Genomic DNA, 25,192 nt, shown 5'->3' with positions numbered 1-25,192 from the left:
AAACACATTCACAAACATGCATGGATTTATTCTGGTACTCTTTAAAAAACTCTCCACCCTTCTCTAAGAGCTTGCTTTCCTACTATTAAATTCAAGGAACAATTTCCATTAAGTCCAAGGGCCATCCAGTAAAGAGGCATCTACAGTATTTTTTTTTCTTCTAAATGAAAATGTTTTTTGAAACAAAGAAAAAGAAAGTCTTACTTTTTTGCTGGGGCAGTTTTTTGTAAATTCCACATTTTTAATGTATGGTCCTCTGAAGCTGTTATTAAGACTGGTTCAACTGGATGAAAAGCGAGACCTCTTATTCCATCAAAGTGACTTCTTAATGTGAACTTGGGGTTCCAAGTCTTTCTCAATGCATCCTTATTGTTTGCTATCTAATAAAAAAAAATGCCAAACTTGTAATTAATCTGAAAGGCACAAGGAAAGGAAGAAATCAGAAATTTAGTTTGGCATTTTCAGAAGATGTCAAAATTACCTTGCCCATTTTTCACAACAACCTGCTTTTGAGCAACAGTCCATTTAACACTGGTCAGACAATTCAAAATGAGAACAAAGGTAGATGTATTCCACAAAGGCAACAAGTAATGTCGCATCCACAATACATTCTGTGCAAGTCTGAAATATGCCATGTCTGTTAAGTTACACAATTTAAAAGCAGAGAAGTACATTTCTGACTGATATTGCTGTGAACTCTGTTTGCTATTTGAAAAACTGATCTATTCCTATTCCTACTATTCATTGTCACTGGGCCTGACTCAACCCAGCTGTGGTTCCTGAATATCTGAAGAACCACTGACATGGTATCTCTGAAGTAAAGACCTAAGAGAAACAGAGAAGTGTGCAGCAGCACAGAAAGGAACACAATCTAACTCACCTAAGGCAACACAATCTCTGTAATAGTAAACAAGTAAACTGTAAGTAAAGCTTGGCAGAGAAAAAAAAAGGCAAAAAGGACTTGGCTACACACTAAGAATGTAACTGGCAGGCAATAAGCTATAGTATATACAGACGTAATTATTTGGCAATAAACGCATTTTTAGCGGATCCAAAAAGAAAGCCCTTAAAAAATAACAGTTACTTCAACATTGCTCCTCTGAACAAATGTTGACACAAAATGCTGAACAGACTTATCACTCTGTCAGCCAACACTACCATAGTCAAATTTACCTTTCTGTAACCACTGCTGATGGTGGCTATGGAAAATAAGAAAAGCAAACAACTGTAACTCGAATAATGACGACTTCATTATGTTGAAAGCTACAGATAATCCCAAATAATTTAGTCTCATTAACTGCAAAGAAGAGACAAGTGTTTTGAGCCACTGCAAGAATCTACATTTTATTCTGGAATGTGGGGAAAAAAATGAACGTGTTTAAGAACAAAAGGGCTTTTTCTTAAGTTTTGTTACTTCTGGATTTAGTGACAAAGAGTCTTAATTTAAGAGGTTTATAGATTTTAATCAATGAGAAAGGAGTTGTAACAAACAGCAGGTTCAGTCTCATCATATTTCTTAATAATGCTGTACTGACTGCTCAGTGAAGCACCTCAGTTTCTTTGCCAGTTCACTGAGCTGAGTTGGCTCAGTGAGGGAACAGACAAACACTGGAACTGGTGCAAGGATGGGGCAGGACTGCAAAGTTAGCAGCTCTGGCAGATTTTCTGGAGATTGGCCAAAGAAAGTCTCAGCAAAAAGGGTACAAGACATACAGATATCCAGGGAGGAATCTGGTTGCCTCAACACACGAATCTAATGCCGATTAGGTGATGGAGGGGACCCTGCCTGCCCTTCAGAGCTGCCATACCAGCAGCACAAGTCCTGTGTCACATCTGCAAAAGCCACAGGGACACCTCAGATGGCCTAACAGTGCATACCATTTCTGGCTGGATAATACTCTCCATTTGCCTCTCATTCACTCAAAGATGTTCTTTCAAAGGAGACCAAGATTAGCTTATAAATTGGGAAGTAGATAGGGGGCAGCTCCAGCCAGCAGACCAGTGCCAGAGGTGGAAACAGATCCCAGCGCTGACATCCCACCTGCCTGGCTGCACCATTGCTCCTCTTCACGCACCGGTCCCTCACAAGCTGCAAGAGCCTGGGTTACTAACACCACAGCCAGCCTGCTTTTCCTTCTCCCCACTAAAAGACAACAGTGAGGTCATCCAAGACTTGAAAAGCAGTATGGGGGGGAATGTTCAATCCCCAAATCAGTACCTGATCTGGATTTGCCATTAATAGTGTCTATACAGTGTGTGTCTAGTGTCATATCTGTGTGAACTCCAGAAACAGCAATGATACACAAGTAAGATTACAGACACTTCTCTTGTTCACAGGAAATCAAGCATGAGCCTACTGCAAAGCCCAAAAATCTCCAAGTCAGTACACAACAGTAAATGTAATGATTTTGTAGTTCGGTTACTCTTATGTACAGTACTCAGTCTATGATAATTTTATGAAGCTTCTTAAACAACCCAGATTAGGAAAAAAAACCCAGAACCAACTAAAGTGAACATTTGTTAAGACAACAATGTATAAAGGAAGCAAAAAGAAAAGATAATCTTAAGAGAGTATTAACTAGCAATCTGCAAAATTTCATCTTGATTATTAAAACTTATAACTTAAAAAAAGAAAAAAATTCTTTTTTAAGTTGTAAATTCATAATCTCCATTACCAAGTGAAAACCATTCTTTAATTTATGGACAGCCAAAGCAACATGTAAAAAACTTAAACCATGAACTGAAGTAGGCTAATCCTGCCTTATTTCAGAAGAAAAGAATCCAGTAAGAGTGTCAGTGGGAAGAAAGGGACTGAAAATAGGAAGGTGTCTGCAACTCACAAGGGCAAATACATGTAAAGACCGATTAATATGAAATCTTTCAACTTCATTCTCCATATGATTCAAAATTGACACTTAATAAAAAAAACATACCAAGTTTCCACTAATCCTACCTGATTGACATTTGGCAGCTGCAAGAAGGTATGAAGCAGCCCAAAATAAAAACAGATTATATTCTTTGTAAGCTAAACTTCCAGTGAAATTTGAAATGCAGAAACTAGCCTTTCATGTTGCTTCAATAAAAATCACAGTGACAAGAGCAAAGAGCTTTGCAAACATTTTTTTTTAAATTGTCAACACTAAAAAAGATAAAAGGTGAGGTAAGCATGACTATGAATTCCTGGCCACAGGACTTCATAATGGTATTTAAGAGTGAACAAACAGAAGTTAATAAACCATGCAGAAAAGGATAGGGGTGGATAAAGAAATGCTACATTCCAAAAACGAAAGCTGTTAGTTCAGAATATGGAGACACGGACAAACATAATAGTTTATATGGACACCTGAACAATGAAGTCAAGCAGTGAAAGCATCAAGCTCTTGTACAGATGGTTTAGGTTCATTATGTCCTCTGAATTTAGGAATTCAGCATGGAAGTTTTAGGTCTAACTGTAAAAGAATTCAATTTGTATACCGTCTTACCCCTTTTTGAAGGCAAAGTCAGGGAAGATTAGCAAAAAAAAAACCAAAGCTGAGCCCAAATTAGGAGATAATCCTTAAATACTGAATTTTAGCAGAGATGTTCTATATCATTGCAATCCTGATGATTTACAACACATCACATGCTCAGAAACTTGCTATAGTAGCACATATCTGCAGCATCACTCAAAATGGGTGTAAACTTCACTATCCAATTTATTGCTTTACAAGTACATACAAGGGTAGACCTTCAAAGTAATGACCTGTAGGTTATTTCTGAAGTATCAGGTTTGATTTGCGATAGTAAAATCCCAGATGGTGATTACTTCAGAGACAGATCTACTCAAGGGTATAATTCCTCCCCAACATGCAATAATAAAAAATCACCTCTGAAATCCCTCAACCTCAACTGGGCAATGCAACAGCAAGATTAATCTGAAGTTGACAGATCGCAAAGGAGCAGATAATTAAAGTAATATCTGAAATATCTTTTTACAAGAAATCAGAAATCCAGACAAAAATTGTGTATGACTGCAAAGAAGCAGAAGAAAGATTTTTTACAAATAATGAGAGAAGCCATAGGTTACACACAGAGCCATAGAAGTGCTGGCCACAAGAGCCTCCTAAAGTTTCTGTTCCAACTTCCCACTTGAAATGAGACTATTGCCCACACCAGGTAAAGTAAGCCACAGCTCTCCCCTAGCCAAGTCTTGAACATCTCCCAGGAGAATGATTCCACAGTTTCTCTGGGTAACTTGCTTCAGTATCATTCCTCCTATACAACACTTTTTCTCCTGATGTCCAGCCTGAAGCTTCCAAGCCAGAAGTTGCTACTGTTTCGTCTTGTTTTAACACCTACCACTATGGAGAAGTCACCCCTGTAAGCACTCTTTCAGTATCTGTAGGCTGCCACTTGAGCACCGCTTAGCCTCCTAACAACTGAACAAAACTAGTTCCCTCAGTATCTCTTCATCAGTCACATGCTACTGGACTTTCTAATTTCTCCACAACCCTCTTGAAGAGGAGGGGCCCAAAACTGCATACAGGTAAGGCCTCACCAGCCCCATGTAGACAGGACATTAACTGCCCTCAATCTGCTGGCCATGCTACTCAGCGTCACTGGGGTTACAAGTATCCAGCTGTATCACTATCATTAATTACTTTTACTTTCGACTTTTAACTATTTGAACGATGTGGCAGGCAAATGAGAGGAGAGGGGCTTGCAGAGAGTTTGAAGGAAGAATAGATCTGTGAAGTAAAAATCTGTGACATCCTCTGACAGCATAGTTTTAACAGGAAAATGTTTTTTTGCTGAGTCTACACGCATGTAACTTGCATTTGCCCTCAGCAAGTAGACAGTAGGACCCTGAATTACCATTAATAGCCACTTACATCGTAAGTCAGTGAATCTGCCTCATTGGCTACTGTAAGGCCTGCCAGTTCTCCGAGACCCAGCTCATTTTCAAGGGCTTCATCTGTTCCCATAATGAAAGATTTCCCTGAAGAAGGAGGGAATGTTAAAGCTTCCACTGCAAGAAAACAAAATAAAAAATAATCCTGAACCATGGGTTTATAAAATGTTGATTAATAAAAACATATTTCCCACTTCCAAAATACTAAACGTCTCTCAAGTACCTGAAGACAAAAAGCTATAAAAAGTTGCATTAAAAAAGCCATTCTAAAGAAAATCGCTGTAATTACCAATAAACGCAGCTTCTGAACACAATACTTACACTTGAGGTGTGCCAGACTCAAGACAGTGTGTGTAATTAGCCACAGGAAGGAAGAGTACACTACCATTCACCCACATATAACACAAAAGTAACATAGAAAAACTCAGCCCCTTCCCCAGCTCCACTATAAAATATGTAAACAGTGAACCGCTCAAACACTTCTACCAATTAAGGCTCTACATCAAGTGGTACAAAACGAAAGAAGCTGTGCCTCTACCAACCTCCCTGTACAATAGCTCTTCAAGTCTATACATCTCAAATTGGGGACTGAATAGATGAAAATATGTTATCTTTTGGACACAAGAGACTTCACTCAGTTTTATACACCATTTTTTCTCAAATTACAAGGGATTTTCAGTAAATTACAAGTTTTTCCCCCTTGTAGCTCCATTGTAAATGCAAGCCTTGGCAAATACTGCTGCTATCAGGGAGAGAGAAAAGGTAACATCACCTCATTCCCAGTGTCTGTCTTAGTTTAAGAGCACCAATGCCAAGTTGAAACCAAGCAAACTAAGGTTTACAATTAATAATGATTTGTTCAGGCTGTTTCCCCGTTTTCCAAAGGCATCAGGTTCAGATGCTATTCAATTCCCCTCCAGTCTACACCGCAAAAAGTAAGGTAATCTTTCCATAGTCTTTCTGTTCCACATTTATACCTCTATCAAGTGTCCTGTTTGCTTTCTATTAATTTTTACAGACAAATAAAAGCCCTTCAAACTCTGCTGTTGATTAGGTCTCTTAGCTATTACCTTTCAATCACAAATCTCTCTCACCTTTTCCACCCTGAAGTGTGTCTTTACCTCTCTTTTGAACTTAAGATGTAATATTCCACCCAACACCAAATACATAGAGGGTATCAAGTTTTAAAAGTTACCAGAATAAAAAAAATTGTATGCCCAAAATATCAGAGTCTCAAATCAATCAAGGAATGAATACATAGCTAATAGTTTGTAATAATGAGCTCAGACTGATAACAATCAGCTGTCCTTTTTTGTTTTCATGAGAGTCCATCTGAGTCTACGAATTAAAAAAACCACTCTTGAAAGGACATGAAAAGAGAGCTTTGCTAATATGGCTCTCAGTACATGTGAGAAAAGTTGGAAAGGAAACATTCAACAAAAAATTCCTCCACTTCTCAAAGTGTTGCTAAGTTACTCCCTTCTTTCATACAGAAAATCACCGAGCATGTAGGAAATAGAACTACTGAGATCTTTGGTATCTGTGCCACACACCGGAGCTTTTTATGCATCTTAATTATAACTTGGCCAACCTACTTTTTCACTCTCACTGAAAAAATCCTAAGTGAAACCTGCGTTTTGCTCATTTTTCCAAAGACATATTTACCATTTAAATAAAGAGCACGATATGGTCTTTTACAACTTAATATAGCCTCATATATTTATTTTATTATGTTGCATATTACAGCATTTCAAATGTTGAATCAAATACGTGATCTAGCAACTTTGAGAGATAATACTAATGAAGGTAACCACATGCAAAGATGTGTGGCTCTCCATGGACTAGCTGCTATGAAGGCTGGTTTTGTTTGGGTTTGGTTTTTTTTGGTGTTTTTTTTTTTGGGGGGGTGTTTGTTTTTCATAACGTATTATGGAAATGAGTACACTGGCAAGCTGTAAGTTGTTCTGTATGATTCACTACATGCATTTAAAAGCTATACCCAGCCACTTGCGTTTACCTGCAGAGCTTCTATCTTTGCACTAAAAAAAGAACACATACATATATATGTGTGTGTGTGTATATACATATGCATTTAAAATTATGTTAAAAGGGAGAAAAACAGATGCTCCTATGTCCTGAGAGTTTATGTTCCACACTTGACTACCAGGCCTGAGTACAAAGAAAAGCAAGTGACTTAAGATCTTCATATTACAAAGTCAGCAAGTGCCAAATGATTGTTTTCCCTCATGTTCAAAAGTACTCAGCCAAGACTCTACCTCGGTAGGTGTCTTGACCTTACTAATAGTGACCAGAGGGGAGGAACGGGAATGCCATTTATCACACTTAGACAGAACTCATAATGCTGAATCAGTATTTGTAAAGTGCCTGGAAAGTCTTAGAGGATAATCTTTAAGCAGAAGTAACTATAAACACCTACCCTTTACAATTCTGTATGTACAGTTTTAACTCTTACCTTCATCTGTCCTGTTTATCTCGTGTTCAATAAGCCTCGAGCTACTAGGTCTAGAAGAAGGTGCAACAGATGGCTGCAATGAAGGGAGATCATCAACATCTCTCAAGTTTGCAAGCATATCTTGCAGCTTTGACCTGTTGGGCCCTAACCAGAAGAAAACCAAAAAATTAAATGGTTTATGCATAGTTCATGATGGCACTAAATTGTATCAGATATGCTACAGCAACACATGCAACAATGGATCCTACCTCATATTATAACGTTACCACAGAAAAAGTAATGAGCACTTATTTTCAGCAGTAACTAATCATCCAGCATGAAATGAATTTCTTGAAAAGAAAGTGACAGAAGCAACTGAGAACTGTGAACGCACATGTTTCCCCACATTTATAAACTCATACTGCTGCTTGCATGGGATGCTGAAGAATGCCTCCAACTGAGTCACACTGATTATTAGAATGTTTACTTTTCCAAAACAACAGCTGATATTTGTGAATATTTTAAAATTTGTGTATCAGGTACTTTGTGCAGCATATTCTTACAGCAACATGATTATTTTAAATTTATTTGTGCAGTAGTGTAGTATCATCTAATCTGAAAAGTTATACTTATATTAAAATATAAATGCAACTGGATTCACTGGCCTACTTCCTGAAGCTACATATGGTGAAGACCCATGCCCTTCTTGACACTTACCTGTGCTTTGCTCCATCATTTTCCCACATCCCTGTTTTGACTGTTTTATATAGGATTGAGGCTGAAACATATCTTCGGTAGTTTTTCCTGTTGTAAGTTTAATTAAGAATGGGAAAATGTCTTACCCATAGTCCATTATGTTTTTTCCTAGACCAGTAAATAATACAGCTATTTTTAAGCAGCTTTAACACAGAAGTGTACTCTAATATATGTATTCTCTCATAAAACCATTCTATGATTTTATTCTCTTACTACTTCACAGGAGTGTTTGCTACAGCCTTGCAAAATCGTATGTTTACTCATGCAGTTGCAAACTCTACTTTGTCAACTCTGGCCATAATGACAGATAATAAACTAAATTGTATTTAACTTTGTCTGTCACAAAAATATTACTCTATTCAGGAAAGGATTTTGCAAGGTTGTTGTACTATAATATCCGATTTACAAAAACAGTATTTTACTTAGTAGCAGTTCAGTGTCTAAGCATCATTTATGATGAGATTAAAGTCATAGAAACAAACTTTACTGTCAAGATATTTTTTTAGTCCCTTCTTTTTCCCTGCACTTCCTTCCTCACATTCTTCTTTACTACGTGCATTATCATGAATAGCTGAAAACAGGCTGTGATTCTTCCTGATTTTTCTGTATTGATGCCCTTCCAACGACGGTTTGTCCATGGAAAGATGCTTAATTTCTGTACTGCAGTAAACCATTTGGTCTCTCAAGATCAAACAAATCAAATCAATCCAAAAGATACTGTAAATGTACTGAGCAGTAGTCATATTCACAAAGGAGCACTGGATGTCCAAGTGCTGCCTTACATCAGGAATTTTTTTCATAAATACATAAAGCATGTTCCAATAATATCTATGTCTATATTAACAATTAAATGTTAAGTTTTATTATAAAAAAATAAAAGCACTCAACAGCTGTTCAATAATATAATTTCAACAGTTAGAATAAATTTATCCTAAATTAACCCTACAACTACTTACGCTGAACTACGTAGCATGTCTGTGTATTCTCAAAATAACAGACAAGTTATGAAAGTCAACTTCACTGAAGTCATATATTGATATGCCCTCTCTATCTTAACACAGGAATTTAGAATCAATTTTGTGAAACATGAACACTTGAGTTGGCCAGCTCAGCTTCTTGTCAGAGTTGCAATTTATTTCCAGTAACTTAAATGATTCCAAAGATGACAAAAATATCACTTAAGAAATTTAAAATATAGTAACAATTTACATTTTTTTAATAAAGAAAAAAAGAAGGTTTGGTTTGTGTATTTAATAGAGTAATTTCAGCAATATAACCAGCTGCTGAGCAGTGGCTTATCACAATTAGTATCAATACAAAAAGTAACAAACCAAGCCAGCCTCAGTGATGTGAGGATCTGACACCTTTTGAATGGTTATGCATGTCTCTTTGGAAGTGAGAATTTCCTTGGTATTCATAAGCATCTTCCCACAATGGGAGAAACTTCCCTCAAATTTCATACTGAGCTACATGCAATATTATTAATTTACATCATTCACACATGAATTCTCAATATGGCTAGATGTTTGAAATACAGCTGTGAACAGTGTTTCATTTTAAATACTTCACCTGCGTTCAAAAAATTTTAAGGCTTACTTATCAAAAAACATTCATCTTTACAAACAGATTTATATTTCGAGAAATGTAACAAAAATTATAATACAGGGCTAGAAACTTTATTACAGATACTGACCATAGTTTTTTGTTTGGATAAAAATACCCAACATTTTTAAATGCTAGTCTCATAGGTATGAATATCAATAAATAAATCCTGTGATTTACAAGTAAACTGATAGTCAGAGTTGCTTCCTATTTCGAGCCCTGCATAACAAATTATGACAGCATGAATTTCATGTTGTGAATGTTAAGTATAAACAGGGGTAGAAATTAACCTGGTTTTCTCCCTCTGACATCTAACAGGATACTCAAGACAGTTTCTGTTTTGTTTTGGTTTTTTAATTTACATACCAGACTTTAACTCCTCCTGTCAAACTGGCATGTTTCCAGCTAAGAAAGGGTTCTGAAGTCTTCTATATTAAAGTATGAACTATTAAACCAATGTCTTTTACAATTTAAGTTTCTGAATAACACAAGTATGAGCCATGCTCAAAGCAAAACTTTTTAATTAATCCAACACCTGGTTGGAAGAAGTTATATCTAATCCAGCTATTTATCAGGTAACTTGATTGACTGTCATTAATTTCAACCCCTGAGAACTGGTGAACAGGAAAGCAGTCAGGAGCAGCAAAGTAAAAGAGTAAGTAATTTTAGGAAAACATTGAAAGAGAGATAGAATTAAGGGTGTGAAAGATGTGGGATTTATGACTTTAAGGTGCAATGTTTTCCACTTACTCTTCACCCCCTTTTTCCCCTTGCGCTCCTTTTTGTATTGTTCCTTGAGTTTGGTTATTACTCCCTGGTCGACATTCCAAGCTTCAGGCATGAGACACTGGTCTTCCTTTTCTAAACAAAGTGAAACAAATGAAACATCCTTTTTCAATAATGTCACCAAGTGATCTCCACTGAAGGAGATAACAGCTGCTGTCAACGGCATTTGTCTTTTATTTTGAACAGACAGAAATAGCATCAAGCTTGTGAAAGCTGTAAAACTGCTACTCACATTCCACTTCTATTTGAATTTTAACAAAAAAATGAGATGAAATTTCACATGCCTAATATCTATAACCAAGACATAGCTGTTCATAAATGTAAGCAAGATTTACTTTATAATAAATTAGGACATATTTTTCAGCTTTTTCTTTCCTCCAGGGAAAGAATTACTACTGTATCTAGAAGCAGCAGCTATGTTAATGGTCAACATAACTTTACAACTCAGATGTTGCGCCACTGCATTTCAAATTCTCATTTCATCGTCTATGTTGTCATTTACACAAAGCAGCAGCACATTTAAATCATTCTGGAACATAGTATACATGTCACCAAAATTTGAATAAAATCTTAAAGCACTAAAGCCATGAAATTCACAAAAAGGGCAAGGCCTGAGTTATTAGTCTTTGAAAAAAATACACAAAACTTTTCAACATGGCTAATGATAAAAAATCCCCATCTTTATTTTTCCCGTAAAACATCTCTCTCAAATTGCTTCCCCTGTGATATGATACAGAGAAGAAATATTCTTTCAACAGTATGGTATTTGGAGATTTTGAACAGAACGTGTTACATGAGTTCAAGTCTCCAAGTAATTTTTCCATATATGGAAATACTGTACTGAGACAGCTTAGAAAAATAAATTGAAAGAGGAGGGAGGTAATACAGCTTTTCCTTATATATTTATTTTCATGACCATCACAGCTACAAATTTTTTTGAAACACATTATCTTTTTGCTTTGTTTTCCTCATTAAAATCTCAACATTATTTAAAATCCTTTCAGACCAAGTTTGCTTTGTTCATCAATACACTACTCTACTCTTTTTAAAATATGAACAATAATAAACTTATCCACAGACTAATATGCAGAAAGGTTATTAAATGTCTGTAGAGCAAGCATGACACTATCAACCACAATCTGAAAGAATCACTGTGATCGGACAGAAGACAGAAAATCAGACCTGGGTTATTACAGGGACTGGCTTGTTAGAAATTAACTACGCTGAAAAAGATCTAGGGATGCTTCATCAGCATCAAACTGAACCGGAGTCAGCAGAATACCCTTGCAGCAAAGGCGATCAACCATATTTTGGGCTGTATTAACAAGAAGGCAGCCAGTAGGTTGAGGGAAACGATTACTCCCCTCTCTTTGGAACTGGTGAAACCACACCTTGACTACTGCATCTAGTATCATATTTCTTATGCTGAAACACCTTGTGACTATAATGCTGAGGGCCCAGTATTGATGTAGTATAGCAAGTCCAATAAGATGGTTAAGGCAGACGGAGCAGAGGGACTGAGAGTACTGTACATGATCAATGATGGCAAGAGGCACCTTAGTGCTGCTTACAACTACCTAGCGGGCAGGTATAGAGAAGACAGAGATGGACTCTGCTTGGACTTGCATCACAGAAGGACAAAACAGTTTTTACCTTGAGGACAGTCAAATACCAAATACCACCCCTGAAAGTTTATGGGAACTCCTTTCTTGGAAGATACTCAAAACCTGGAAGAAGGCCAGTGTAACCTACTGCAAATGGACCTGAGCAGGAGGTTGGACTAGATGATCTCCTTTGAACCCTCCAGTCACAATCCTATACACGAGTGAAACTAATTCAAGACCCAAAGTCTTAAGACATTAGTCTTTACAGCAGTTATGAAAACAGAGAAGTATTAATAAGCTAAAGAGAGACAAAAAAAAGATGGTCTGTGGGCTAAATCATGTTATCCTAATACATATGCCAAATTAAGTATCACTAATGATCAAAAATGGCATGAAGAACTCAAAAAAGGTATGAGAAAAACATCCTTGAGAGAAACAAGTATGTATTTTTTTTTGGACCAGGTTTTAAGTTTTAATGATGTTTTTCCTCCCTGGCTGGACAAGACGTTTTGCTCTTCTCCAACAAAAAGTTTAAAAGAATTTATATAAGATTGCAGTGTTGTCGAGAAAATACTAAATAGATTGATTTTCTTCAGACTGTCCCAGGATGCTTCCTGCATGTCCCACATGTTCTGTTCAACTTTACCAGTGGATCCTGAACTAGTACTGTGCAAGTGCTTTATAGTTTAAAAATTAACACTTCTGAGGAGCTTTCAAGCCAAACAGGTTCAACAGATTACAGTAACTGATCAGTAATACTTGGGATCCAAAAGGAAGCAATGACTTCCTCTGTTTGCTTCTATCCTCACTATATAACATCACTCTTCTACGCTACATTTAACAGTTTCACTTAAAGCAAATTAACAGAAGTGACTCATAATAGCAGTTCCTTGAAGAAGCTTATTCTTACATACAATCACCATAAAAGACACAGGTTGTGAAACAAGTAATTGAAAAACATTAACATCTACAGCTAAAAAAACCAACCCCTTAATACTTCTAGAAATGAAACTACTACTTTCCATGACAATTTCTTTTTAATGTTAGACTTTTGCTCATTTGTACTCAGGTGTCATCAATGAAAGTAAAAATAAACAAGTGTGAATTTGAGAACAAAAATGCTCCTGTTGGCATACTAACTTTTTGGTGACCCAAGCAGTAGCTACACTTAAGCATAAATGGATAAAATTTTAATATTATACAGAAGTATCAGAACAGCTTAATAAAAGTATTTTTTTGTAAAAAAAGAGTAACATTACTAAATTTGTTTGGTAAATGGAATACTGACTGCTGTATCTAGCGATATTGAGACACAATCTCTTAAGCAGAGAGGCTACACCACACTGAACAGTGATTTGGAGTCCAACCAGGAGCTGGACACGGTTTCAGTGAAATACAACATCTCGAAGATGTTAGGCCACAGCTACCACGGCTTATTTGTCTGCCAAATTTTCAGTTTCATTATAAAGCTCAATTATTTCCCATTCATCTTCCATACCTCCCTCTATGCTTAAGACTTTTCAGAACAGCTTAAGGAGGAAACAACTCCCCATCAAGATATTTAACCAGTTCTCTTCCATCTTCCCTTCCCTATACAGTGGGACTTATGTCAAGGTAAAGTGGATGCTGGCATTCTGGGTTGCAGGACAGAGAACAGTTTGTGAAATGTTGCTCAATGACTAGAGCACTTAAAGACAAATTCTTCTGATAAATGATAAAAGAAAATTTGAGCAACTGAATAGTTCATATTGCCCAAATTGCTAACACATAGTAACAGTACAACTAATTCAGTCTTTATGGCTCATGTTACTCTCTGTATCAAAGTGGGAGAAAGCAAAGATGACAAAATAGCTTTCATGTTCATAACTGTAAAACACAGTTTTATCGTAGCCCTTCGTCAGTATGGGTCGCTGGAGAAACACACTGAAATTCCACTCATAAAATTAAAATTCTATCTACCTTATTATTAAAGAAAGGAAAAAAGACAATTATCAGAAGCATAAACCTTGACGAATCCTTACGTTAAAGCAGCATACAGAAAAATTAGAATATTATGTCAAGAGGACCTCATTCTGCCAATTATTTACTGTAGGAATACTCAAAAGGTGCTGCGATCGTGACAGATCTCAACTGATAAGTCACAATATAACCTTAGTGTAAATTGTTTTTCTCCTGATATAATCCATTACATTTCCTTACCCCAGTCTGTTCCATCTCCTGAACTTCTTGATTCCCCATCACCTTCATCTGAGGTAACCAAGAAGTCAAACTCTTTCAAAGCTTCTTCTGTATCTCTGTCTTCACTGCTGTCAGATAGCACTCTTTTCCTTACAATCTGAAAGGTCAAGAAGGAAAGAAAAAAGCTGAATTAAGTTACATGCACATCTTTATACTGAGCAATACTGTCTTGTCTTCTATGCAAAATCCTAACAGGAAGTTGCAGAAGCAGCAGAAAAGTATACCTTAATAAACAAATCCGGAATAAGCAAATCTCTAAGTCAAAATGAAATGTGCCTATAGATCTTTCTTCCTGTGTCCACCAATAATCAACCACTTGACATGAATGAATCTACACTAGAACCTGTTCTAGACCACTACTATTTCTTTTTTAATACTGGAAAAAGTATAAACCGCCTCTTAATATGGATTTAAAAAAACCACACAAAACCTGCAAACAAAAAATTAAGAATGCTCTAGAAATCACTTCAGCTTCTCTGAAATTCAAATTCACTTTGCTTCTCTGAAAACAGCCTTTTCAACTCTCGCCTCTGAAAACACTCTACGTGTGGACCAAAAGACAAACAAACAACCCACAACTGACTAGAGCTAATTTGCTTAGATTTGGCAAAAATCATTAAATCTTGAATACTTCCTCAGATATTACTGTTACTTAAACACAGTATGTCCATGTTTAAACTGCATTTCCCTTTCAAATTCAAAACAAAAGTTGGTAAAACAAACAAACAAAAACTTACCAATTTTTGGCAAAAGAAAAAATACATGTTTTAATGAAGGACCTCACTCTGTGCTTTCTGCAATAAATTTACTTTTCCCTTATTAATCAAAATATACTAAATGCTTTACAGTCCTTTGTCTAACAGGTTCCCTGATACTACAACACATGAAATTTGTAGCATAAATTTTACTTTACAGAAAAATTACATTCATCACAAGGGTCAATACATAGGACAATATCCCACAGTTCATGAGGATGAATGTCTGCTTCCTCTAAATACAATGAACCCATTTCAAAGTCTGAAACGTTTCTAAGCTTCAAGCTTCATTCCTTTGGCAGACTTACTGAACATACTGCATTACAAATTATTTTACAGAAGAATCTCAGGTATTAATTCACAGCCCATGGATGACAGGAACAAGTTTACAAAGATCCTCTTTAACTCCTTAAAACTGATGGGTTTTAAGTGCTCATTCTTAAAACTGAGAAACAGAGAAAAAAACACATCTATCATAACTCTTATCTACTTCAACTGTTAGGAAACACAAATCATGGAATAAATATTAAACTTTAAAAGAAGGGGATAAAATTGAGTACTGATTGTAACTATTTCATGTCATAATATGATCAAATCATATAGCAAAGTATAGACGAGGGAGTTTCAGGCATCTGACTGACTAAACAAACAAAAAAGTTTATTCATCATACACTAGTTTTTTCAGTTATACTCCTTCATCCTTCCACAAGCTATTTAAAGAGAAATGTGGTATTTCAGTTCTATACCCTACAAGGATAAACTCCTACAAGTAATTTTAAATATCAATACATTTATATAAATAATCAAGAAACAATGCATTTTTGACATGCAACATTACAAACAATACCTTCAAACTGAGCTGAAAATTGTAAAAAAGGACATCTGCTACCTTAAAAATTGCATCCAATATATATAAAAAATACTAGGCAGTATGGAACAATAGAAAAAATTTTAAAAATTTTAATCTGTCACTGTAAACTTAAAGCAAGAAACATGGCAAAGCTTAACTCATATACACAGATTCCGAAATGCATATAAAATTCCTCTGACGCACACATGCTTGGACAGACCATCATAAAGATGCATTAATGATGTGCACGTGTACATACACAGTCATATACTTTGCATATAGGCATCTCATTAATCTCACTTTTGCTGTTCTTCGTAACTTTTTCAATTATTTTTTCCACTCACTGTTGCGGTATCAATGATTGCTTTCTCTCTTCCGTCAATATCTTCTTCATCTTCTTCATCACTGAAGTCTGCAGCTGCATTTTCAAGAAACTTGAAGGTCTCTAGCAGAGAGGCAGAGTCAGTCAATTCAGGTTTCCTAAACAACAACAACAACAACCACCATCATGAGTTAAAAGAAATCGTAACAAAGTCACTTCTGCAATTATCTGTCTCTTCTGTTTTATGATGGCCAACAACACAGGAGACTAAAATAAGCCTACAGGTATAAATAGTCTATTACAAGTAAAACTGTTTGTGGATTAAAAAAAATAAACATTATCCATAAGCTTATTAGAACCAACAATTATTCTTCATCCAGTTGCAATTATCAGGACAGATGCTTCATTGCTTTTATTTGAAAAGCATTTTAAAGCAACGTTCATCTGATAAGTGCCCAAAAGCAAAATCAATACTGATAAAACATCATTGAAAGTCTCAGCCACAAGGACATGAGTTACAACAGCTACTAAGTTGGCCTCCCAGATGCACATCAGAGAACACAAAAACTTTGCTGCTGCTGCTATCCCATGTTCCTCACCTTGCTGGGAAACATCAAACTCTAGATCTATCATTCATTAACTTATAAGACATGGTGAATTTGCCACTATAAAACAATATAATGGGAAAATATAATTGATGACTAAACAGTGTTTACGTAGATGTTAACTTTAAACAAATACAGAAATGGATGAAGACTGGGTAAAATTACAACTGCACCGGCACAAACTCAGACAGTGCCTCAGAACAGGAAGCATAAAGGTTGTCATATTAACTGAAGAGGTAGAATCCAAGAGCAGAACTGTAGCCCGTATTAAAACTCTGATGAAAGTACAATTAAAGCAATTCTAAAATTAACAACAGGTGCCATGTTTTCTATGCAGAAAACACACTTCTCTATCAATCCCTCAAAGATAAAGTGGTAAAAAATGATTCCGTTTGAACTGTAGTGATTAGCCTTGTATATTCTTTATGACTTTACAGTAGTAAAGACAAGCTTTATTGTTTTCTTACCTTTAGTCAGTAGTCTGTTTTTCATAGTTCATCACTAAATGCACATCATCTCGAGATTCACAACCACTGAAACCATAATTGTCTCTCCTTTCAGAACTGTAGCTCTAAATTGTCTTGTACAATCACCTTTACTACCAGCAAGTGCCTTGCTAATGTTATATTTTGCTTCTGCTATGACCCATTTCAAAAGGTTCACTCAACTGACAAGCCTATATAGTAAGTCCTTTTAAACTCCCTGCAGTGTAAACACTGGATTATCCGCCCATCACCCACTTATTCCAGTGTTTCTTAATAACACTTCTCAAAGTTTTATTACAGGAAACATCCAAGAGCAAACACTCTGATATGAAATGGGGCACGATGAAGAGCACGCTTCCTTCTTTACGCTGTCCCTGCTCAAGCGATTCTATGCTTACGTGACAACAATTCACAGGAGCAGCTTCTTCGTAGCCCCAGTATGGCTGCATCTTATTGAGACAATTCGCCACCCTACCCTTTTTTCATCTACTCATCTTTACAGCCCAAAAACATTAATAAGGGTTTCACTTGCAATTAGAAATTTCACAGCAGCACAGAGTATCATGATGTACAGTATGTTTTCACGGTTACCAGTTTTACTGAGACTACTCCTTCCACTTTCTCATATCTTATCTTGGATAAAAACAATCTCAAATAGGCTTACAATTTGCCTTGCTTCCTGCAGTATTTTGACCCTCTTGTTTCCATGACAAACCTGATAGCAATGTAGTATTTTTCTTTTTCCTTAAGTAATCACTACTTTGGCAGACTGTAATAGTTCTTCAGTCTGTAGTAGTAATGTACGTTTTCAAAGAAATCCTATGGTACTGTTATTCTACTGTTTCCAACACATAAATCTTAATAAGACAACATTTTTAATGTGCTTAACTTGGCTAACTTCCTGATTTTCTGAAAATATTGCGTGCCCTGGTCAACTTTTAGTGGACTAAATCAATCTGATCACAATTTTATTTCTGTTTTTTGCTCTGCATTTTGCCATGTAAAAACATCACTGCTAATCTGTATTAGCAATTATCACACATGCTAAAGTAAACAGCAACGTATGAACTAATACCAAACACAGAATAGAAAATGTTAATCAACTGAACTTGTTAGTAAGAGACAGATATCCTATTACAAGTACCTGCAGTAATTCATACCTAGAGATTTAGTTTTGTACTCATTTGGTCCTAAATCAGGCTCACTTACTCCTAAGTTTGAAGTGACCACCAAAAGAGGTGGTCATATCTTTTTTATGTAACTGGTCTGAATTCAACTATCATAATTATTCCATACTTTGGTGGACAGGACACATATATAATTGTGTGTGTATCTCCATTTATACGTCTCATGCAACGGAAAACACAGTACTTTACCATGTATTTCAAAACTCCTGCACAGTACAAAAATGTACAAAGTCAGCACAGTACCACACAAGATTATTTGTGCTAAGGCACAACTTCCAGGAAAGAATTCATAAGAAAAAAAAGCAAATAGAAGTGACAGAATATTTAAACTATTTAAAGGTTCCGCAGGGAAAAGAAGCTTCAAGCTGACAGACAAGTTGATTTGCTATATTGTACTCCAATACACTTTACCAGTCAAATCAAAAGTAACTCATTAAATTAGCTATTTTTAATCTCTTAGCACTATATAAACATAATGCATTTTAGATACTACTGTCAGCATGAACACTTAGGAATACTGTAAAAAATAAAGTGTCCAGCCTTAGCTAACTTATATTATGAACTTTCATGCCAATTTGAAGCTTCCTTGCTTCATTATTTTCCATCAGTTTAGCTTGTTTCTGTTATGGGGTCACTCACCAAAAAAACAACATTAAAATGCAGAAGTAGCAAAAATATGTTCAGAGATAGGGTAGTACAATAAATTACTTCAAATTTCATTTTAGAAAAATAAACACAACATTTCCAGGGCTTTTGTAGTCTAGAATACTTTTTTTTATAAATTAATGGTTACAAACAATAGACTGGAGCTAAAAAGGCTCCATTTCACTGATACATGAACTGTAGCATTACAAGCATGAGTAAGGCAAGACTAGAGGAACTTTGCAAATAAAGGGAGACCAAAAAGACCAAAAAACCCACAAAAAAGGCTCAAAAAGAACAATTCCTCTTTACTGGACTGTCCTGGATCAAAACATATGTAAAGGAGAACATTCTTTTCAAAGAACTTAGGTGCTGGTTTTTTATTTCTTCCGCAGCCATAGTGTCTAAAGGAAAACGGCTGGGGAAGAACAAGCTAGAAACCCCAGGCAGCAGAAGCAGCTTCAGAAGCTGCCAGAGCAGAGAGCACAGAGCAACCAAGATTTTGGCAGGACTTCCTCAACCCAGTGCTCCTCAGCAGCTTGCTCTGAATCTACTTCCCACTGCTCCTTCCTCAATTGTACTCTGCAGCAGCACTCAAGCGTAGTTTTCTCCTCAGCACCTAACCTTGCCTTCTGTCCTTGTGGGTTTCATACCACAAGGTGGGGTTGACTTACCCCTTCCGAGCCAAACTTGAAAAAAAACCAAAATCTTCAACCCATATACCAACTTCTATCAGACACTGTTAACTCTGTGATTGTATCTTCCTCTCCAGTAGCCTTACCCAATTGGACAGGAAAGTCTTTGGGGCAGAAAGACTACCTGCTACTCCTGTCTGCACATGATTAAGTACAACCGGACTAAATGCTACAAAAAGCAGCTCCAGAAAGTAAAGTACAGCTACACTAATGCTGCTGGGCTTTCTACCTTGCTACTAATGGATGGACAACGCACAGATCTTGTGAACAGTGCTCTTGACACAGGGAACTTCTGATCCCGAAAGATAAGACACTTTTTCCTGTTTAAAACACAGAGTTCTTGTTACAGATGGGCTGGTAACTGAAGTACCTGTCTCCCTTAAAGCAACATAAACCTGAAATCACATGAGTATTTTTCTCCTCAGGAGAAGATGTCAGAATTTTCTGCAGCTGTGACTGCCCTGAAATTCTCATCCCAACTTGAATTTTATAGGCTATTCAATTATTCAGATTTGTCTTAACCCCTTGACCCCTTTGAAACTAAAGATAATAATTCTCTTTTTCCATTAAATATAAGAAATACGATTTATGGATATTCCAGATGTACTGTTAAAGCAAGCTGGGCCTCCAGGGGCCAGACAGCCAACTCTTCATTTTCTGCCCTACAGACACACGGCTCAAGACAAGTATTTTGTGTAAAAATCCAGTTGGCCCTGACACTGCAGTATTAGCAGCTTTACAAAATGTGTAGTGTTCAATTGGCTCTCAACATTTAATATTCAGGATCTTAATATAAATCTTGTTTCTTACTGAATGAAAAGCAGAAACCATAACCTACAGAAAAGGTGAAGTTGTTACAGGGAAAGTAAAACAACACATTGAGGATATGTTTCCTGCTTGCAACAGAATCCAGAATGTTTCATATTCCAAATAAAAGTTTAACTTAGACTACAGCCACATTACAGACATGTATTCTCTTTGTAACCAGCACATTCAATATTATGATCATCACCTTCTCCTTTGTTCATAACAACACTTGGGAGTCTGTGGTAATGTTCAGGGAGACTCCCATAAGCTTCTTCCATGAACTGCCCAACCACAGGGCAATTAACTGCCTTGGTACCAGTCACTCCCCCAAAAGGAAAAGGTAGAGGGTTTATTGCTTGCTTGTTTTTTCCAAGACATACACAAGTTATCTTAAATAAAACCAGATTTTATTGATAAATTCAGAAGCAGGAAGAAATACCATAGCAAAATTAAATAAATACAAGTTCAGCTTAGACTGAGAAATGTTTCTAGTGGCCTGCAGAAGAAAAAAGCCTGTTTTGACCCAGAAATTCGAAGAGCTATTTTAGCATACTCTTTCTTGAGCCATTTTTGTTTCCTCCTACTATCAAAGTGTGCTACTGGAAGGTCACATGTTGTATTAGTTCCCCACAGAATTTAGTTATTTCATGTTATAACAGTCTTTTCAACGGGGCTAGTTGAGCTCCTTCAAACTGGACGCAATAAATAAATGCATGCAAATTCAAATGTATTCCTTTCTGTGAGGACTATCTTTAGGAACAGTTTGTTGCATGTTCAATACTGTGCAAAACCTTTCATAACACAGCACAGAAAATATCAAACTGAGAATTTATAAAATTATAGAACACTTACAATCATCAAAATTTACACGCAAGGAGCACAAGGCAGGCTAGACAGTCTGTCACAACCTTTGAAACCTCTCATGAATTCACACCACACAATGCAAGAACCACTGCAATGCATACTACAACTGGTAAGCAACACTTACAAAATGGTTTGGATGTAAATTGGAATAATGAAGGAATGCCATTTAAAAAGGAAAGGCAGCTTCTCTTGCCAAATCTAGTCAGGTAACTACAATGTGTCAAAACAACAAGCTTTTTAAAGAACAAAAATTTTTAAAAAGTATTTAATGCTAACTTTTCCAAGTAATTGCTCCATTCACTTCCCCTCTCTTTGCTTCTCTGTCTCCCCCTGCACAACTTCTCTCTCTCTTTCTCCCATTCCTTCTGTACCATGAGTCTTATGTAACATTTCCAGGAGCATCCCTCAAACCCTTGAGCCATAGATCTGTACCACTGAAATGAAAAGAGTGCTCCACTGGTACTACTTTCAAGGCACAAAATGTCAATTTATTGATTTTTTTTTTTCCCTGCTTCAATGCATCTGTTGAAAGTGTCCAGATCTGGCCTAAATCAGGTACCTCTGAAATGCCTGTTAGGTCACTGCAAGATGGAGGCAGGGACAAACTGGGAAAAGGTGAAAAACACACCAGTAGATGGAATACAGGAAATAGGTTTTGGAATTTATTTTTTTTTTAATTTACTATTTTAGTCTTGTATACTATTTTGGAAATCTTTTTTGTGGCATATTTTACCTAAGATTGTTAAATTCAGAGATATTTTCTAAAAAAAACCATTTTATAAGCGAGTCAACACACAACATTCATCAGCCAGTATGCAGCAGTTTCATTACATGGGTCAGTGTTAACAGGATTTAGAGATGCAAAGGAGTTATTCAAGGCCTACTGGTATAGAAAGAAGCTAATTCGCTGAAGTGTCAGTCGGAATGGTTTGTTATACATCAGAAATACAAGGTCTTCAAAACATTTAATTTTAATCTTTGAAAAAGTCTTTTGATTTGCTCTCAAGTGTTGAGGTTTGATGCCTTTCTGCTCACGTAAGGCACAGGCAGCGGAAGCCACATGCAGTTCAAAGAAAAGGGCAGTAGATCAGTTTCAGAGAGACTGATATAACATTCAGGATCATTTTTCTTTAAAAAGTTTCTACTTAAGTATAGTTTTAATGATCAAACCCTTAACAAGAACTCAGATAATTTATCTATGTTGATTTATATATACACACATCCATGTATGTGTATATACATCCATATGCTTGGTAATACCCTCATTTCCTTCCAGTTCTATTCCTTTATTATATCTGCTTTCACTCATATCAAACAGTAGTCAAATAGCTTCAAGAGGGTAACTTAATTTGACTATTCAGGTTTCAGTCAACAAGATAAATCTATTAAAAAATGAGGTAATAAGTGAACCGAAGATACTTAAATACTCTCAGCTTTTCCAGGCTATAAATTACATTTGCAGGCAGCTTTCATTTCTGTTTAAGTTTTTTGGGGAAAAGCACCCATTCCTCTCACTGCCAATGTTAAGAATTTCAACCATTATTATAAAGTTATTATTTTAGTATCTATTTTTCAGTCCAGTCATGCCAAGTGGTACTTATCTTTTGTAATGAAAGTGAGCTGATCTGAAGAAACTGAAAACAGAATCCCTTTTAAATTCCATGAAAAAAGTGGAAACAGGTCTGTATCTATCTCAGGTTATCACATTAACATCTCATTTATGGACTCAAAATCTTCCAGGGTGCATTCAAAATCCACATGATGTCTTGAGCGCTAAAGTTTTCAAGAAGATCTGTACATCAGCAAATAAACAGGCAATATAAGCATACAAGTTTGGCCACAGATGCAGCAGCTAGTAACACATGAAAGCTGAGGCTACTTCACCAATAGTAAGAAGAGAAACTGTTTTGGCTTTAAGACCTTCAGACAACAGTAGTTTGATCATCATTGCACCAAAAGAAGAAAAAAAACAAACCAAAACAAAACAAAGAGATAGGAGGAGCTCTGATATAACTGCAATCCTTTGAGATATAAAAATTAAGCTGGGGGTATGAAGGATAAGATTATGATCTTCTAAAATAACTGGAGCCTAGCAGAATTCAAGTTACACATTGTCTGCTGTAAATAAATATTACTAAGTATTTGCACTACAACTAGTGTAGTATTTGCACAACTACTGTACGCTTCTACTTACTAAAGTCTGGTCTCACCAGTCTTTGCCACAAAAAGGCTCAACTTACTGTTGATACCACAGGAGTGAGTGTCTGAAGCCCGGCTGCTGAAGTAGGTACAACTGGTACAACAGACAACAAGGTATAACTGGTACAACACACAACTCGTTAAAACTTGTAAAAGATGCAGTGAGTTGAGCAGAGGAGGAACATCCTTCTTACCCACCCCCAAGTATACACTTAACACATCCCTGGTGTCAGAGGAAAAATGCCAGAACTTACTTAAAAAAGCACAGCAGTACAATCAGGGATGGATCAGAGGTACTGCTGAAGGAAGCTGAGTAGCAGCCACAATCAATATACACAGATTAATGGGTTTACTCCAAAAAAATGTGCTAAAAATCAGACTGTGCTGAGAGGTACATCAGCTCTTCCACTTCTTCACTGGAATTTCTCTTAGTACCAATTTGTTTTCCTCTCCACTACTTTCATTTCACTGAGAAAGTATTGGTAGATTACCAATAAACAACAGCCAAAAATAAAGTTTTGTTTCCTGTTTCCATTACTCTCTTTCTCCTCCCAAAAAGGTAACCATATGGCACTATGAAAGCACTAAACACTAATTTTTACTTTCCTTGGGATTTATGACAAGCATTCAGTTGTACAGAAGACAGTTTTGCCAATCTGTTCTTTCTGCAATTTTCATTGCTATATGGAGAAACCTTGAAGAAAATTTAAAGCTAATGTGCCTTCCATTTTCCTGTTCCTGAAATGCATAATTTTATTCATTTTCCTTCTGTTTTTCACTGTGTAGTTTTCCACTATTGTATGTTATCTTCATTACATTCACCCACATCCTTTCCAAACTCCTATTGATTTGTCTTCATTGCTTATCACCTACAAGCCTTCTCTTTCTTAAATCCCCATACTCCTCTTCTTACATTCTTCCTTCCATATAATATTTTTCTAAAAATTAAGACTTAATATCTGCAGTCTCACCTGGGTCCACAATATTAAGCAGTTCTTCCAGGATCAGACAAATCAAATGTTCTATCAGCTGCTTTTTCTCACTTTAGATTCATTTCTATGCATCACATTTTGTCCAGCACCCTGCTCTTCAAATGGAACTGAAACATCTTCAGGTTGACCACCAGCCTCAGACTTGCTAGCAGACATTTGACATCAATGTTCACTGAATGTTTTGAACCACAAAATTTGCCAAACTGCACTGGCTTGAACAGTTCACGGGCTTCTGTACTGATAGCAAAGCTTCCTCCTACAGTCTCACTGTATCCATACAGCCACAGAGCATCTTCCATCTGCATTTTAGTTTGCAACCATCCTGATGTCTGATGGTCCCGGCAAACACACACGTTTTTACACTTCCTGGGACTGCACTAAGGTTTTGGATGGGTTTCTCGTTCTTCCAGTCTCTCACTGTAACTTTCCTCCTCTACCACTACCAAACTGCAGGCACTTG

The 25,192-nt window shown here is 36.4% G+C and overlaps 1 protein-coding gene across 1 annotated transcript in view; it reads right to left on the bottom strand.

The window, feature by feature from the left end:
- Positions 1-204: 204 nt before the first annotated feature.
- Positions 205-25,192, bottom strand: part of LOC104541269 (striatin-like) — a gene marked incomplete at its 3' end in the record, with an annotated part of 39,669 nt that continues 14,681 nt past the window's right edge. Inside the window, exons 5-10 of the mRNA XM_010185278.1 lie at positions 16,279-16,414; positions 14,291-14,426; positions 10,452-10,562; positions 7,365-7,508; positions 4,872-5,008; positions 205-380 (exon numbers count right to left, since the gene is read on the bottom strand). Coding sequence (XP_010183580.1) covers positions 205-380; positions 4,872-5,008; positions 7,365-7,508; positions 10,452-10,562; positions 14,291-14,426; positions 16,279-16,414 — 840 coding nt within the window. The remainder of the gene's footprint in view (positions 381-4,871; positions 5,009-7,364; positions 7,509-10,451; positions 10,563-14,290; positions 14,427-16,278; positions 16,415-25,192) is intronic.

Source organism: Mesitornis unicolor, unplaced genomic scaffold, assembly GCF_000695765.1.
Source record: "Mesitornis unicolor isolate BGI_N332 unplaced genomic scaffold, ASM69576v1 scaffold40645, whole genome shotgun sequence".
NCBI classification, from domain to species: domain Eukaryota; kingdom Metazoa; phylum Chordata; class Aves; order Mesitornithiformes; family Mesitornithidae; genus Mesitornis; species Mesitornis unicolor.
Note: the sequence above shows the minus strand (reverse complement) of the source record. Positions and strands in the feature narration are given on the sequence as shown.